The sequence below is a fragment of the Sinocyclocheilus rhinocerous genome, unplaced genomic scaffold, assembly GCF_001515625.1.
Source record: "Sinocyclocheilus rhinocerous isolate Xijiao unplaced genomic scaffold, SAMN03320098_v1.1 scaffold3186, whole genome shotgun sequence".
In the NCBI taxonomy this organism is placed as follows: Eukaryota; Metazoa; Chordata; class Actinopteri; order Cypriniformes; family Cyprinidae; genus Sinocyclocheilus; species Sinocyclocheilus rhinocerous.
The window spans coordinates 506,295-524,435 of NW_015642065.1; the positions used below are offsets into that span (position 1 = coordinate 506,295).

Below are 18,141 nucleotides of genomic sequence, written 5' to 3' on the forward strand. Positions count from 1 at the left end.
GGGAAATAAATATTAAACAAGAGATGACTCGGATTCATGACTTTATTCCTATTGTATCAGATTACGTTGTTGTGTTGAGTTTAATATGCTTCAACCGGACTCAGTTAGAATTGTTTAATGTATTCTTGGAAAAAATGTGCATCTGGACATAAATGTTGTCATTTTTAAGTAATTTATCATGTGGTGATTCGAGGGAAATGACTGAGTAAATTGAGCAAATGTACCGGAGATCAAAGTCTATATAAAAAGGGATCTCGGAGATGAAGAATAGAAACCATCCGGTGCTATATTGAGCGTATTATCTCACGAGTCAGCAGTCTGAGTGGCCATATAAGTTACTAACAAGTAAAATGTTATTTCTTTGTAGATTATATAACAACAACTTGGAAAACAGACACAACAGAAAAGGTAAGAAGCATTATTTGAGAAAAGGGCATACTAATATAATAGGCGCAGACCTGTAACGGAACTAACTTTACCCTGCGCTGACGTAATTTCCGATTTTTGTGAAAAAGGCTAATTGAGTGGAAAAATAATATATGTGGCAGCAGTGCACCACCATAAGAAATAAACTGCAGATGCACAGATAGAGAAAAATATAAATAATTACATAACTAATGTGCTGGGCAATTCTTATCTGTATATAAAGATCTAGAATGTTTCACGCTATGAATTTACAAACTGAAATAGGAATTAAAACATTAAAATATAAAAAAAACTTTTTTTTATTTCAGGTAGTTGCCAAGGCAACATTTCTCATTTTAATTTAGTTTAAGTTGATGTACTAAAATAACTAAAATAAAAATGAAATAAAAACATTAAAAGCTATACAGACATAATGAAAAGAAAAACTACTAAAAATGACACACACACACACACACACACACACACACACACAAAAATCACTTAAAATTTAACAAATTAAAATTAAAACAAAAAATATTAAACAATTAAAACTGATTCAAAATATTAATAAAAAACAGAATTGGAAAAATATGAACTGCTTAATAGTTGCTTAATGGAGTCAATACAATAAAATCAAATTAATTAAAATAAATTAATTAAATAAAAATGCAATACATATAAATACTTTTACTTAAGTTAAGAAAAGAAATATAAATATGTATATTAAAGAATTAAAAAAATATTAAAACATACTGACATATACTGATACATTTTAAAACACATATTAGTTTTTGAAATTATTTTTATAAGTTGCACTACCTGCACTACCTCTCTGACCAATTCAATAAATAAATAAATACTTCATATATGTTAAACATATATATATAGAACAGAAATATAAAAATATGTATCTTAAAAATAAATATATTTGTAAATATTTAATATATATACAAAAAAATGATTTAATACATTTATAAATATTAATTTATTACATTTATAAATACACATCATTTATTTTTATTTTTGCATTACCCGTCTGCAGATCCTCGTAATCTTTGATATCACTGGCAGGACTCTGCTCAATGATCTGCTCCAGTTCTGAGTCCGTCAGGTACTGGACCTCATCCACTTCATCTCTCCTCAGACGTTCTGCTTTTATGGCCTCCTGCAGGGTCAGGTAACTTTTGGGGATCTGTATAAAACACCAAAAACAGACATCAACACATGGGGAAAGAAACTAAGATAATACTGCAGCATAGCCTCCTCACGCTCATGATTTTTCTTGTATTTCTCCTGATTTTAAGTTGCTTTGAATAAAAATATCCGCTAAATGAATAAATGAAAAAAACATACTGAAGATTTGAGGTGGAACAGCAGTATGTTTCACGTCAGCTTTTACATCTTACTGAACAGATGTCAGAAACAACTGTCATTCGTGCCATACATACAGGCTTAACTAACACTAACCAGTCTTCCCACTAGTTTGTGACAGCTAGCAGGGTTGCTGATGTCCTTCATGGAGCAAGCGACCTGAAACAACAGCCTCTTGAGTCCGTCCATGCCTTCCAGCGTCTTACACGACACCTCACTGCCAAACAACCACACATTTTTCCACATTTTTCCATCCAAAACAGATTTTCCATTGAGGAAAGTAAGCTGAAGTTATGATAATGAGACTAACTGGAGGTGTTTCCATGTGATGTCAGGGTATCCGCTGGCCCGCGCGCCCGACGGGGTTCTGCAAAGTGCCAGGATGTAGGCCCTCAGTGTGGCGACGCGCTCCGTACGAAACTTAGTGTCTATGAGGTCCAGATGCGTCCCGACGACGATGACAGCAGAGTTAGGAGCGCGAGCCTGGAGCACAAACACATTCAGGGTCATGCTGTAAAACCAGTCCATCAAAAAAATGACTTGCACGATGAAAAGCTCATGCCAGCTTTGTGTTTGGAAAGAGAGTGTTTTATGTTTGTATATGTAGTGTTTATACAGATGTTTTTCCCCTTTCGTCATTAAGGATTTTTTTTATCAGTGCCCACACCTGCATTTCCAACTTGCCTTTGCTGTATTAGCAAATATGCTCACTTTCACTCTGTACAGGCTATATTTAGATTTTAGTTGACCTTACAAAAGCTTTAAGTTGTGAATAGTAATAAACTATGCCATAAATTAAAAAAATAAATATAATAAGTGTATGTAATATATATATATACACACATATCAAATAAGAACTTTATTCATTTAGTTTGCAATAGCAAAATTACCTTTGTCATCATTAAACTATTGCATGAATAAATAAATAAACATAATTTGTTTAGTAAATAAATAAATAATGATATGATATGTTATGATATATGATAAGTAAACAAAATAAATAAACAAATAAATACACTTTTAAAAAATGGCATTTATTATCATTAAACTATTCAGTAAATAAATAAATAAACTTCATTAATTTAGTTTGCACTGGCAAATGCTAATTATTGTCAAATCAATCAATATATAAACATTATTAATTTAGTTTGCAATGTCAAAATGATGTTCATTATTATTGAACTATTCCATGAATAATAGTTAAATACTAAATAAACATATTAACAAACAAACTTTATTAAGAGTTTCCTGACCTCGATGTTGAGCAGCCAGGACTGCAGGTTGGCCACGGCTTCCTCTCCCAAAGCCAGATTCCAGATCACCATAAACAGAGCCTTATCCGTGAAGAAACACTGGTTTACCGTCGACATGCTGGCCGGACCACCAATATCCCACACGTTGAAGGACACTGAATCAACCTGGATCCACAGTAGAAACAGAGGCATAACACCATATTGACAACATTACTCAATAACTTTGATCAAGGCATTTTCAGACAAATTATAAAGTTGCCGAGGTGAAACTATGGTTTATTTAGTTCTGTTATGAAGCTATGGAAGCTTGTTTCTACAACGGGATAAAATAATAAAGAAGGTCATTGCGACTTTTTTATCTCACAATTGAGAATTTTTTTCTCGTCAATCTTCTTTTATCAGAATTGCGAGACACAAACAGAATTGCGGAATGCATCATGAGATAAATCATGAGATACAAAGTGAAATTGCGAAATACAAACATGGAATTTGCGAGATACAAATGCAGAATTGCGAGAAACAAATTCAACATGGCAACAAAGTCAGTCAGAAGTCAGAATTGTGAGATAAAAAGTCACAATTACCTTTTTGTATTTTTTTATTCTGTGGCTGAAACGGCTTCCATATGAAACAACTTAAAATAAAAAATGAAATAAAAATACTTTCATTGTAAAGAAATGCAACTTTGAGGGTGAGTAAATAATGACAGAATCTTAATTTGTGGGTGAACCTTTCTTTTAAACAACCATAAACATTACTCAAGCAAATCTTAAAAAGCACACACACACACAAAAAAGGCTCTCGCTGTGAGTCAGCGGTGGAGTAAGTGTTCACAGCTGCTCGACGTGGAGCAAGATCTCCTGGGCTTGTGTATACATTTGCTTCTGTCCATGATATACGTGTAAGAGGTCAGTCTGAATGTGTGTGTGTTTATGAGAACAAGCCTATAGTGCATGTGTGTGTGTGTGTGTGTGAAACACTCTCTTGGGTTTTATACATCTGGCTATGACTCAGGACTCATGATGAGAATGGAAACACTGTTAACTCATGCTAAGAAACCATGTAAGGCCACAAATAGAGCTCAGGGTCAAAGGTCAGCTGGAAATACCAGAGCTGCTACTCGTTCATAAACCCGGAGGTCAAAATGTTGGCACTTTAATGGTTTCGCTTTTTTTTCTCAGACTTGCTCTAAAGGTTTTTATTCTGCCTTACTTTTGTCTCGTCATGTTTACAGGGTTAAAGCAAACATAGCTGTTCGCTTCCCGTGAGCAAAGCATTGTGGGACAAACACATCTGAAGGAACGCCCTGAAAACAATGAGATAGACTGGCAATTCAGTAAAAGCTCAAACGATGAAGTCACACACTTGAATCAACATAAGATGACTTCATTTGTCCACTGTGCGTTTCAGTTGCTTTCCTCACCAATACGCAGAAATATACTGACTATTATGGCAGCAAAGTTATGAATCTACTATGAAACTCATGACTTTTAAGTGAGTAACTGTCAATCCTAAATTTATAGTTTGAATATTTATGTAAAGATTGAGCTAGATATGGATGTATTGCTAAATGTATGATTTATAGTTGTTATATTTAAAATACGCATCTAAATTTACATATTTTTAAATTTAATTTTTACATTTAGTTGTATTTTTCAAAATAGACGTATACAATATATTCAAGATTTACATTTACATATATGCATTTTTGATTTTACAAGTAACATTTACATATGCATTCTGCAAAATGCATAAATATTTGATATATTTTATACATTTATTATCATTATATATTAATTGTATAATATAAAATTCACATACTAACCAATATACTAACCAGTACTAACCTAATAAAGTATGAATGTTCAGATGTAGCTGTAAAACAATAAAATACTTTTTATTTAATTTAAAGTTATTTTTTTAGTAATGTTACGTTTAGTAATGTTAAGTATATAAAGAAAACTTAAGGAATACATTTAAGGGAACACAATACATCAGTATGTTCTCTAAATGTAAATGTCTATGAAGCACACAGTGACTTCTATTAATAAATTAATTTAAGGGAACACAATACATCAGTATGTTCTCTAAATGTAAATGTCTATGAAGCACACAGTGACTTCTATTATTAACACAAACAAAGTTTGAAAATGCAACTTCCAGCAGCTGTCTATAACTTCTGATCACACTGCAAAAAAACCTGATGTTCTTCCTCAATATTTTCAACTTGTTTTCCAAAACAAATATCTAAACATTCTTAAATCAAGATACATTTACATGAGAAGCAAAATGACTGAAGAAGCCTTGTTTTCTGAGAAATTGATAAAAATGAAGGCAGATCCTGGTTCTAGTTTGAAGCACAAACTCAATTACGATCAATTTCTCAGAAAACAAGACTTCATATCTTCATTTTGCATCTCAAGTAAATGATTTAAGTAAATGATCTTGATTTAAGTATGTTTAGACATCCTTAAGATATCCTTAGATATAGGCTATAATTTGTGGAAGGACAAATTAAGACTTTTTAAGACCCACAGAACCCTGATATGAGTGTGTGTGTGTGTGTGTATCTGGTATTGCCTACATTATGGGGACCAAATGTCCCCAAAAGGATAGTAATACCAGCATTTTTTGACCTTGTGGGGAGATTTTTTTGGTGCCCATGAGGAACACAGCTTATAAATGACCTAGACCTAAATGAATGACTTTTTTTGAAAATGTAAAAATGCCAGTAGGTTTAGGGTAAGGGGATAGAAAATACAGTTTGTACAGTAGAAAAACCATTACATCTTTGGAATGTCCCCATAAAACATGGAAACCAGAGAGTGTGTGTGTCTGTGTCTGTGTGTGTGTGTCTGTGTGTGTGTGTGTGTGTGTCTGTGTGTGTGTGTGCCCAGCCGGACGTGTGGATGCTGCGGTCGGTGTTGATGAAGGATGAGGGTTTGCTCGTCTGCAGCCCCTCCAGCAGAGCGCTCTTCCCCTGCCGTGGAGGACCCACCACCATCAGCTTCAGCAGTCTGCAGGGCTCTGCTCCTCGCAGCTCCGCTCGCAGATACGCCAGAACCGCAGCCGGACCTGCACACGCACACAAGTCAATTGCTGCGTCCGGATATGCCTACTTATAAATGTCTGAATTCACAGCATTTGAAAAACTGTAGGAAAAGTACCCGGATGACCTACTGCTTACAGTGAGATTCTGAGGTTTCATCTGAATTTCATTCATACTACCCATATTCATACTATATGTGACTCTGGACCACAAAACCAGTAATAAGGGTCAATTTTTTGAAATTGAGATTTATATATCGTCTGAATAAATAAGCTTTCCATTGATGTATGGTTTGTTAGGATCGGACAATATTTGGCCGAGATACAACTATTTGAAAATCTGAGGGTGCAAAAAAAAAAAAAATATTGAGAAAATCGGCTTTAAAGTTGTCCAAACGAAGTTCTTAGCAATGCATATTACTAATCAAAAATTACGTTTTGATATATTTACGGTAGGAAATTTACAAAATATCTTCATGGAACATGATCTTTACGTAATATCCTAATGATTTTTGGCATAAAAGAAAAATCAATAATTTTGACCCATACAATGTATTTTTGGCTATTGCTACAAATATACCCCAGCGACTTAAGACTGCTTTTGTGCTCCAGGGTCACATATAGAATGTACATTTTAACGGTTGTGAAGTAAGTATCAAACCAAATATAGAACCTTCTGGACAGTATGCGAGTTCATACGCAACTAATGTCTCCATCACTACACTAGGGTTGTGTCGGTGAGGAAATTTTCCCACCGGTTAATCGGCGTGTGACAACACCGGTAATACCGGTATCACCGCGGGGGCGGGGCATTCCCTCTTTTCCTCGCTTTCCTTCTCTTTTAAATAGCTTGTAAACGCGGTGTGCCCATTTTACTTTCACTTTAAAATAGCGGCAATTCGGAGTAAAGCAATTGTTCGTTTTTAGTTAGTTTGAATTTTCCCTCTTTTCCTCGCTTTCCGTCGCTTTTAAATAGCTTAAAAGCGCCGTGCGCATTTTACTTTCACTTTTGAATGGGTCGGTGACGCGGTGGGCAAGTGACGTAACCGGTGTTGCGGCTTAACACCGGTATCACCGTCAACACCGTCTATCGCGGCAAGCCTACACTACACTACATATTCCTTATTACTTATAGTGGCATTTTTATCTTAATTTTTTTATCTTTAATTAAATAGTTTAATTCTTAAAAGACTTCATTTATTTCTTTTTTGGTTCCGTTTGTTAACATTGTTAACATAGTTAACATGATCTAACAATGAAAAAATGCTCCTCAAGCATTTATTAAAATTTACATTTCATTATTAAAAATCAAAAGTTGCATCTGTTAATATTATGTTTATAATAATAATAGCATTTTTCTAACGTTAACAAAGATTATTAAACACATGTAACAAATGTATTAATGCATTATCTAAGCCTCGTACACACCAGGACGATTATCGCACGCGCTTATCGCCAGCGTTTTTCGAGAAGTTTTTCGACGCATCTTTGTGTTCATACCCAAGCGAATTTCGCTGGCGATGAGCCGAGTGAACGTGCAAATTCACTCCCTGATATTAGATGGCGCTTCATGAAAAACAGAAATACCCCGGTACACATCGAATCCTATTTGATCTGCAATTCCTCTCCATAACAACTCCCTCTTATCGAGATTTTGTAGTCGCTGTCGCTTTTGTCATTAAGCTCTTTGTGTTCAGACACCAATGAGACAAGCAGCTCTACATTCATCTTGGCTCGATGCATCTTCTTAGTCTACTTACTTCCTCTTCGTCATTAGGTATCAATGTGTGCTCGGCAAGACCGTTTTGTGCTTGAGTGCCACCAAGTCGTGTTTTACTGTAACTTCAGCAGCTCCAGGCACGTGAACAAAAGCCCAATCTCATTGGTAGGCAAGTTTTTAACGCGGCGCGTCAAACCAAAAAAACGAGCCCGAGGCGTTTTTGAAAAAATGCCACTTTTACGCCTCGCGTTTTGCGCATCGGTGTGCACACTCACATTGGCGCCCTTTGTTTAGTCATGTAATTTTTTTAAAAACGCCCTGGGCTTTTTGCCTTGTACACACCGGGACGATTATCGCGCGCGTTTATCGCCAACGTTTTTCGATGCATCTTTTGTGTTCATACCCAAGCGATTTTCGCTGGCGATGTGCACACTCACATTGGCGCCCTTTGTTTAGTCACGAGGCGATAAACGTCGGCGATAATCGCGCGCGATATTCATCCCGGTGTGAACAAGCCTTTAAGGTTAACTAATGGGACCTGATTGTAAAGTATGAACTTTTTTTGGTTAAAGTTTTCCGTTACTTGGCTTTAAACTCCATTTTGATTAATTATTTCTTACTTAATTGTTTTAAAATTAGTTTATTGCAACTTTACTCAGCACATGTTACTCTTTATATTTAGCCTTAAATTAAATTAGCATTACCTAACATTAACTAATGGGACCTTATTGTAAAGTGTTACTTTTTTGTTAAAGTTTTCCTTTATTTGACTTTAAACTTCATTTTAGTTTCATTGCATCATGAGCTCTGAGAGAATCAGCTGTACGCCGCTCATGTGTTTGTTAGGGCTGCTTCCTCTCAAATCTGTTGTTATGACAGTAAAACGCACTAAATATTGCAACAAACGCATCAGAAGAATCAACAGCTGGCTGAACGACTCACAGCTGGATTCGCCAATGAAATATTCATCAGACAGATCCTAGATTATACAGTTTTCAGAGCTTGAGCCAGAATGTCATGTTCTCTAACGCAAAAGACAAATAATGTCATGCTCAACATGACGACTAGTTTGTTTGTTTAATACAGAGCACTGTTCTTCACCTAATTAATTTCAGAGATACATTCACATTGTATTCACATGCATTTGGCAGATGCTTTTATCTAAAGCACTCGCACTTACATTGCATTCAAGATCTACATTTTATCATTTGTGACCCTGGACCACAAAACCAGTCATAAGGGTCAATTTTTTTAAATTGAGATTTATATATCAGCTGAAAGCTGAATAAATAATATTTCCATTGATGTATGGTTTGTTAGGATAGGACAATATTTGGCCGAGATACAACTATTTGAAAATCTGGAATCTGAGGGTGCAAAAAAATCAAAATATTGAGAAAATCGCCTTTAAAGTTGTTCAAATGAAGTTCTTACCCCAGCGACTTAAGACTGGATTTGGGTCACATTTCACGAATTCCCTGAAAATCAAAACCATGAATTTATTTCCCAAATCAAAGTACATGAGATGGATTTGATTCATCATCAATTTAGCAGCAGTGGTTAGCACACACATTACAAAATATTTATTAATCTTTTGAATTCGCTTTTATTTTTATATTTTCAGTTTTCATTTTAATACATTTTTTAGTAATTTTGTTTTGTGCTTTTGTCATTTTCATTTGAAACATTATTTGGTTTTGATGGCTTCTAATTGTTGATTTTGTAGCTGTATTTTATTTTATATTATTGTTTGTCTCTAATTTTTTTTTTACTAATTGTACAGTCCTTTGGTCTACAGTTTAGCTGTAAAGGGATCTATAAATAAACTACTTTTTTTTTTTTTACTAATTATTTAGGAGTAATTTTTCTTTATTTCGAGTTTCGACACACGGGAGACTTGACTTGCAATTGATTTCAGCAGTTTGGCATTAATATGTTCCTTAGATTACATCTAATAAACAAAACACAGAAATATCGAATATAATATTCATTTTTAATTAAATATTAACAATTTCTTAAATTAAATTATTGCACAATGTTTAATACTTTATAGTCATGGTTTAAATAAAATAATAATTATTCATAATAATTAAAATTCGATAATTTTTATTTCTATCTGCCATTTTTACTGCGCTTATTATGATTGTTTTCTTGTCTTTTATAAATTTCATTATACATTATAAATTAATACATGAACATGTAAATATTCATTTGAGGTGAGATTATATTATTATGTGAGAAAAAAAGAGTGATTTGATTTTTTTGTAATTTAGTAATTTTGATATGTACTTTTGACATTTTAATTTTAATTTATTTTAATAAAAACCTTGAAATTAACTTAAATTATTGTACTATTTTTAAGACTTTAATTTTAGTTCAAATAGAGTAAGAATTACATATGAATAATATTATAATTACGATTATATATTAATAATTTTGATTTCTCTATGCACCAATTTTACTGAGCTTGTCAGAATGCATGATTGTCATAATGGTTTTCATAAATGACATTATACATTATAAAAAATATATAAAATCCTTCAAATGAATAACTAATGAAGATTTATTTTATTATGCGAGAAGAAAGAGTGATTTGATTTAATTTTTTATATTTTTATATTACTAAAATTTCAAATAATTGCTTTCTATTTGAATATATTTTAAATGTAATTTATTCCTGTGATCAAAGCTGAATTTTCAGCATCATTACTCCAGTCTTCAGTGTCACATGATCCTTCAGAAATCAGTCTAATTAATAAATTAGCATTTATTTTATTATGCGAAAAGAAAGAGTGATTTGATTTAATTATATATATATATATTTAGTTTTCATCTTAATTTTAATTTAAGTTTTAGTAATTTAGATTTGAAATTAGAAAAAAATTTGAAATTATTCCTTGGTAACTACCTAAAAAAGTTTCTTATCTAATGTTTATATCAAAAATACTATCTGAATGCTGCGATTGACCAATCACAATCAGGTATTCCTAAGAGACCTGTAATAAAGTGGAAAAAAATGAAGAACTCCATTTCCCATGATTCCCTGCGACTCACTTGGACAGATAGAGTTCGGAGAGGTTCTTGAGGGCACACACTGACGGCGGCACACACTCCAGCTGGTTGTCATTCAGGAAGAGAACTTCCAGAGAATCCCGCAGGATTACAGGAAACTGAATGGGACAAACTGCCAAAAGAGAGCCAGAGGAGATGAGAACCTCATCAAAACCACATAACATAGAAATCAAATCTCTGGAGACGAATGGATGGCCACTGATGACTGCGGCAGTAATACTTTTAACTCTAATACTTAAAGTAGGCCTACTACGAGACAGTAGAAACGTGTCCATATTTGCACGGCCATCAGGGCAGCTTTGCATTAATATTTAACAAAAATCCTTAATTATAGTTGCATCCATAAAGTGATAAAAAGGGATATAATATATAATATAAAATCTTTGCAGAGAAGGCAATCCCATAATGCATAATATTCACAATAAAGAAAAAGCATCTGAACCTATAGTGGATTAGTTTCCCTCCGTTTGATCTATTTCTATGCTCATTAGAGTTTCACAGCATTACCATTTTCCAAAAGAAATAAAGCACAAAATAAAACACACACAAATATATATATATATATATATATATATATATATATAACTTTAAACCGCATAAACACATTTCATTACACCAAATACACAAAATAATGTTCTTTTTAGCAGCATCATATGACCCCTTTAATATTTTGTGGAAACCGTGATACAATTTTGTTCAGGATCCTTAAATTAAAAGAAGTTCAAAAGAACACATTTATTTAGTCTTTCTTGATCAACGTAATGCATCTTTGCGGAGTAAAAATATACATTTCTTTTGAACAATAGTGTAACATTTTGTTGAATCACGAGCAAAAATGACTGTGACTGCCCCCGCCTTATTGACTAAAAACACTTAAAAGTCTAATATGAGTCAGACTTTTGGATCCGTCTGAAAGGGTTTTAGTTTAGATTTTGATGCCATTAAAACAATCCACACAGTCTCAACAAAACATGATTACCATGGTGATATTACTCTGCTTTCTCTGTGGTGAGTTTGGTAATTACAGTGTGAAACAGACATGTCATGGCAACGTGACCGCAGTGTTTGAGTGACCTGTACCTGGCTCTGGGTCTCGTCTGTGCCATGTAGTGAAGAAGGCCAGTTTCCTGGTTTTGGTCGGCTCTCCCGTCCTAAAATAACATTCAGAGAGCATTCGATTTTAGATATTCACAGTCTGTCATTCACAATCTCTATATACAACCACAAGGACCGTGATGATGTACTAGCGAACTAGAAGAGCAAAGAAGACACATGCCATTTTAAGGCGTCATAGATGCACTCCCCAAAAATATGTACCAAAATGTAGGCAACATAATTATGCTGCTTTCTAAGATATGTTTTTAGCCAAATTACAAGACAGCATTGCATGTATTCTTTGCTAAGAAGGCAATTCCATAATGCATTATATGCACAACACAGAAAATATATCTAGCAATGTACCTAAAATTGACTATTTTCTCAGTATTAGCACTGTCCAAAAGAAAACAACACACAAAATAAAACAAGAAAATAATAACAAAATAAATAAAAACAAAAAAAAAATGATAAAAAAATAAAAAAAACTGTAAAAAAAAAACAAAACAAATAAAAGCAACAAAATAATATAAAATTAATAATAAAATAAAATAAAACAACGCAATAATAAAATAACAACAAAATAAAATAAAAACATTTATAATAATAATAATAATACAATTAACTAATGAAAAATAAAAATATAATAGGAATAAAAACAAAATAAAATTATTATTAATAATAAAACAACACAATAGTAAACAAATTATTATTATCATCATTATTATTAATAATAATAATAATAACAACAACAACTAAGGAATAAACTAAACTAAACTAAAATAAAATAAAATAAAATAAGGTAAATAGTGTTATGCAAACAAATGATAAAGCAGCATCACATGTATCCTTTGCAGAGAAGGCAATCTCTTTATACATAATGTGCAAAATACAGAAAAAAAGTATCTAGCAATAGTTCAATGTATTTAAAAAATTACCTTTTGACCTATTTTTATGCTTATTAGAGTTTCACATGAATAGCATTGCCCAAAAGAGGTTTCTGTAGAAGGCATAATAATGAACAGACTTCAGATTGGGAGTGTGCTTAAGATGCATTAAAATGCTGCCTATGTAGGCTCCCTAAGTTTTGGAACAGAGCCTTTCTGTGTTTGTGTGTGTCTGTGTGTGTGTGTATATATATACATTTACATATGTGTGTGTGTGTGTGTGTGTGTGTGTATATATATATATACATATATATATATACACATTTACGTGTGTGTGTGTGTATACATTTACATGTGTGTGTGTCTGTGTGTGTATATATATATATACATATATATATATACACATTTACGTGTGTGTGTGTGTATACATTTACATGTGTGTGTGTCTGTGTGTGTATATATATATATACATATATATATATACACATTTACGTGTGTGTGTGTGTATACATTTACATGTGTGTGTGTGTGTTTGTGTGTGTATATATACATTTACATGTGTGTGTGTGTGTGTGTGTGTGTGTGTATATATATATATACATATATATGTGTGTGTGTGTGTGTGTGTGTGTCTGTGTCTATACATTTACATGTGCGTGTGTGTTTGACCTACTTCCCCAGTTGGTTTCTGGACAGGTCTAGTGTTCGCAGACAAGAGCATTTCCATTTGTTTGGAGAGGGCAGAGTGGAGATTTGGTTCCCACACAACTTCAGAGAGACGATGGCCTAAAACACACACAGTGATCTCAGTGACACACACACCTGCAGCTACAAACATGAGCCTGCACTCACTGCTACTTTAAGTCATCTCGCAAGTGTGGACTTATTGCTGTTATTAGCACATATGAGACATTTATCTGTTATGTGAAGAGTTTTATTGCTTCATTGCTGACGAATGATAAAAGACATATGCAGGTTTAGTTTTCTACAATGGATTTCAGGTAAATATTTTTAGTTTTCTGTCTTATAAAGTATTTCAGTGTGAGAAATCGTTGAAGAGTCTGTGAAAAGAAATCATGAGGAGTGCGGGAGTGAACTGTCAGAATGAATCAAAATGAAGCGCAAACAAATTCAGAGCTTTTTGCAAACCTGTTCGTCAGATTAGATCAAAAGTGTGATTTATTTGTAAATCTGGCATCAGTTCTGATTCTAAATAGCAGACAGAAAACACATGATTGCAGAAATATTATCAGAAAAAATTATTTTTGACTATTAGATTAGTAGTAGTAAATTAGTAACGCCCCTGCTTTATACTCTTAAATGACTACAAATAAAAATAAAAATAAAAACTAAATTAAAATAATAATAAAAGAAAAACATAAAATAAAATAAACAAGACAACAAAATAAGACAAAATAAATCCAACAACAAAATAATAAAGTTAAATAATTCAATAAAAATAAAATAAAAAAATTAAACAAAATAAAGTAAAAACAAAAGCAAAAAATAAAATAATTAAATAAAAAATAAATAAAATAAAATGAGAAAAAAACAACAAAATCTAAAAATAAATAATAATATAAACTAAACTAAACTAAAATAAAATACTATGTAAGTCTATGCAATCTATAACACATAGTCAGTTTTGACTCGTTCTTCCCGGTGTAATCATCGCCTTCTGCTGTTTAAAAGAGCACAGATTTTCAAGTCAAACTGTTTGAGCATTAAATTGAATTTTAAATGACGAAACTCCCGTTTCCCTTCTTACGCTTTCTTTTTTCTAGTTTGCAATCTCTATTTCTCTCTCTGCCGTTGGCTTTGTGTTGACATCTTGCCAGTTAACTTGCGAAACTGACAGTGAAGTTCATGAAAACTCAACAACTATAAAATCCTGTCTGAGCTGCTCAGCCGTACGTTTGTAAACACTTCACGACACACTCGGAGCCTTTTGGCTTATTCGTGTAAAAAGCTATTATTATTAAAGCTGAAGCTATTCCCTGATTCAGTGGTGTCTATCATGAGGAGATAAGTTCAGATGTGCTGCAGGTGACGTTTACTGTGAGCACAGCGCCACCACGAGCTCAAGACAATATGAAGCTGGTGGACTGAGTGCTGCTAGTTCAAATATACAATTCCATATAAAAATATATTTTAAAAATATATAAAAAACCAAACTCTTTCTTAGTGAATTAAAGGATTTGACCAGGAAAAATATTAGTGGAAGAATCTTACAAAAACCTGTCAAAAACACGCCTGATGACCATATTTCACAATATTTCTGAAGAAAGAATTTAAATTTTGTTTTTTAACATTGTGACATTCCTGTAAAATCTCATTACCAAAATGAAAAAAAAACAAAAAAAAACATTAATTTAAATATAAAGTATTGCTTATGCGGATTTAAATAAATAAAAAATGTTAGAAGTAAAAAAATAAAAAAAATTGTTATAAATAATTGTTTATTTTTTAATTATACAAATTTATTATTTTATTTTATATTAAAATTAATAATAACAAAAATAATAGACTTATTACAGCAATGTGATTAATGAGAATAATGACATTCAGATTATTGAGAATAATGGGTATTAAGAAAATAAAACTTTAAAGTTTATAGACTCTTCATAGACTCATGCATAATTATTTTTCTTTGGTCAAAATATTATAATTTCTTGTGATTTCAGCACATTTCCTCCTGTAAACTCCCATTATGACAATGCAAAAAATAAGATACATTGATTAAAATTTAAAGCATTTTTATGCTGATTTAATAAAAACAATATTTTATTAAAACCTTTATTCAAATTAAAATAATTTTTTAATTTTTCATTATTACATTTTTATTTTATTTTATTTTTAAATAAAACTAAAAAAAACAAACACTTTTTTACAGTATTGCAATTAATGAGAATAATAACATTGAGAAGATGGAGAAAAATAATTGGCGATTTAGGAAAGAAAAAAAAACACTATAAAGTACAAACATCCAGACACATATGTAATCTCTTTGGTCAAAATGTTGTATCTTATTTTAATTCTTGTGATTTCAGCACATTTCCTCCCGTTCCTTACCTCTAGCTCAAATATGTATGAGGGCAGCTCCTTTAGGACGTTCTCGGAGATGTCCACCTCCATCAGATGAGTCTTCCAGAAGATGGAGATGGTGTCAGGAAGGAACTCGATCGAGAAGATTGAGAAAAATAATTGGCGATTTAGGAAAGAAAAAAAAACACTATAAAGTACAAACATCCAGACACATGTAATCTCTTTGGTCAAAATGTTGTATCTTATTTTAATTCTTGTGATTTCAGCACATTTCCTCCCGTTCCTTACCTCTAGCTCAAATATGTATGAGGGCAGCTCCTTTAGGACGTTCTCGGAGATGTCCACCTCCATCAGATGAGTCTTCCAGAAGATGGAGATGGTGTCAGGAAGGAACTCGATCTGGTTGCTTGAAGCTTTGCAGATTTTCTGTGGGGAAAATTATCTCTGATAATCATCATATGTTGACAAAAAATACCAAGCTATTCACTGATAATACATGGCATTCATTTAACCCAAAATCACATCAGATGTGGTTGAAATTGATGCATATTTGTCTTGTAGAGGCATCATAATGTTTCATGTATAATATGCTTTGCTTATGACCCTTCATTTAAGTATATGTTGATTATCGAGGCCGGCAGACAGCACTGAACGTGTGTGATCACATGAAGGGCGTGTCTGTGCCGGCGACCCACCAGAGGACAGGCCCAGGGGTCGGGGAAGCTGCTGAGTTTGTTTCTGCTGATGTTGAGAGAGCTGAGGGTCTTCAGACAGTGCAGGATGGAGGAGGGCAGGTCCGTCAGGTTGTTGTCGGATACGTCCAACTCCTGCAGCTTACGGAGGCCGATCCAGTTCGTGCCTGCAGCAGAACGCCGGCTGTTAGCTAATACAGATCTGTGATGATAACCACTTAAAAATCACGAGACGCTGAACAACCGGTCCGAGTAACCGTGTACATTTACATACACACATTAAGCAGATGCCTTTATCTAAAGTGACAAACAAAAGAGGAACAAAGCAAGCGTACTTGCTGTGTTTATTGCATAAAACATAAAATAACAGAGCAAAATCAAGTGTTTACTACAGAGGCCCAAAAAAAGATAAAACTTTTTTTTTTTTAATATTCGGAAATTATATTTTGGGAATGCTTAAAACATTTTTTTTAAATAAAACTTAATCATGTATTATTATTAGTACCAATTATTATTGCTTATTATCATATATAAAATTTGACTAAATATATTAATATAGTGATAATTAAAAATCTATACAATTCATTATACACACATAAATGTATGTTTTTAAACATTTTTAAAACATTTATATTAATATTTGACATTTTTACAACGTTTACCAAACACCCATACACACACACCCACCCCCGCACACACCCACACTCACCCCACACACACACCCCACACACACACACACACACCCCCACACACCCACACACAAACACCCCACACACACACACACACACACCCATACAACCCCCCTCCCACACACACACCCACAAACCCACACACACACACACACACACACAGATTCATCTAGGGGAGGAAGGGAAAAATAATGAGAACTAGCAGAATTTCTGCCCTTTGTTATTTTTGTGCTTGGTGAGTATGATGGGGAATGGAAGGGGTGAAGGAAAAAAGCTAAATAATAAATCAGCAGCAGGAGTGAGAGGGGAAGTTGATGAACCCTCTGAATCGCACTTTAATAGATTCTGTCAGCCTTGGACCCTAGACCGCCTGACACAACCGGTCCGAGCAACCGTGTGCATTTACATACACACATTAAGCAGATGCCTTTATCTAAAGCGACAAACAAAAGAGGAACAAAGCAAGCGTACTTGCTGTGTTTATTGCATAAAACATAAAATAACAGAGCAAAATCAAGTGTTTACTACAGAGGCCCAAAAAAAGATAAAACTTTTTTTTTTTTAATATTCGGAAATTATATTTTGGGAATGCTTAAAACATTTTTTTTAAATAAAACTTAATCATGTATTATTATTAGTACCAATTATTATTGCTTATTATCATATATAAAATTTGACTAAATATATTAATATAGTGATAATTAAAAATCTATACAATTCATTATACACACATAAATGTATGTTTTTAAACATTTTTAAAACATTTATATTAATATTTGACATTTTTACAACGTTTATACACACACACACACCAGACACACACACACACACACACACACACCACACACACACACACACACACAC

At 33.0% G+C, this 18,141-nt stretch overlaps 1 protein-coding gene across 1 annotated transcript in view; it reads right to left on the reverse strand.

Moving 5' to 3' along the window:
* Window positions 1-18,141, reverse strand: part of lrrk1 (leucine-rich repeat kinase 1) — a 114,525-nt gene that overhangs the window by 69,063 nt on the left and 27,321 nt on the right. The window contains 12 exon segments of the mRNA XM_016572522.1: window positions 1,438-1,597; window positions 1,873-1,993; window positions 2,087-2,259; window positions 3,030-3,194; window positions 5,923-6,104; window positions 9,232-9,275; window positions 10,852-10,981; window positions 11,950-12,020; window positions 13,525-13,637; window positions 15,924-16,028; window positions 16,185-16,322; window positions 16,592-16,755. Of these exon segments, the coding sequence (XP_016428008.1) occupies window positions 1,438-1,597; window positions 1,873-1,993; window positions 2,087-2,259; window positions 3,030-3,194; window positions 5,923-6,104; window positions 9,232-9,275; window positions 10,852-10,981; window positions 11,950-12,020; window positions 13,525-13,637; window positions 15,924-16,028; window positions 16,185-16,322; window positions 16,592-16,755 (1,566 nt within the window).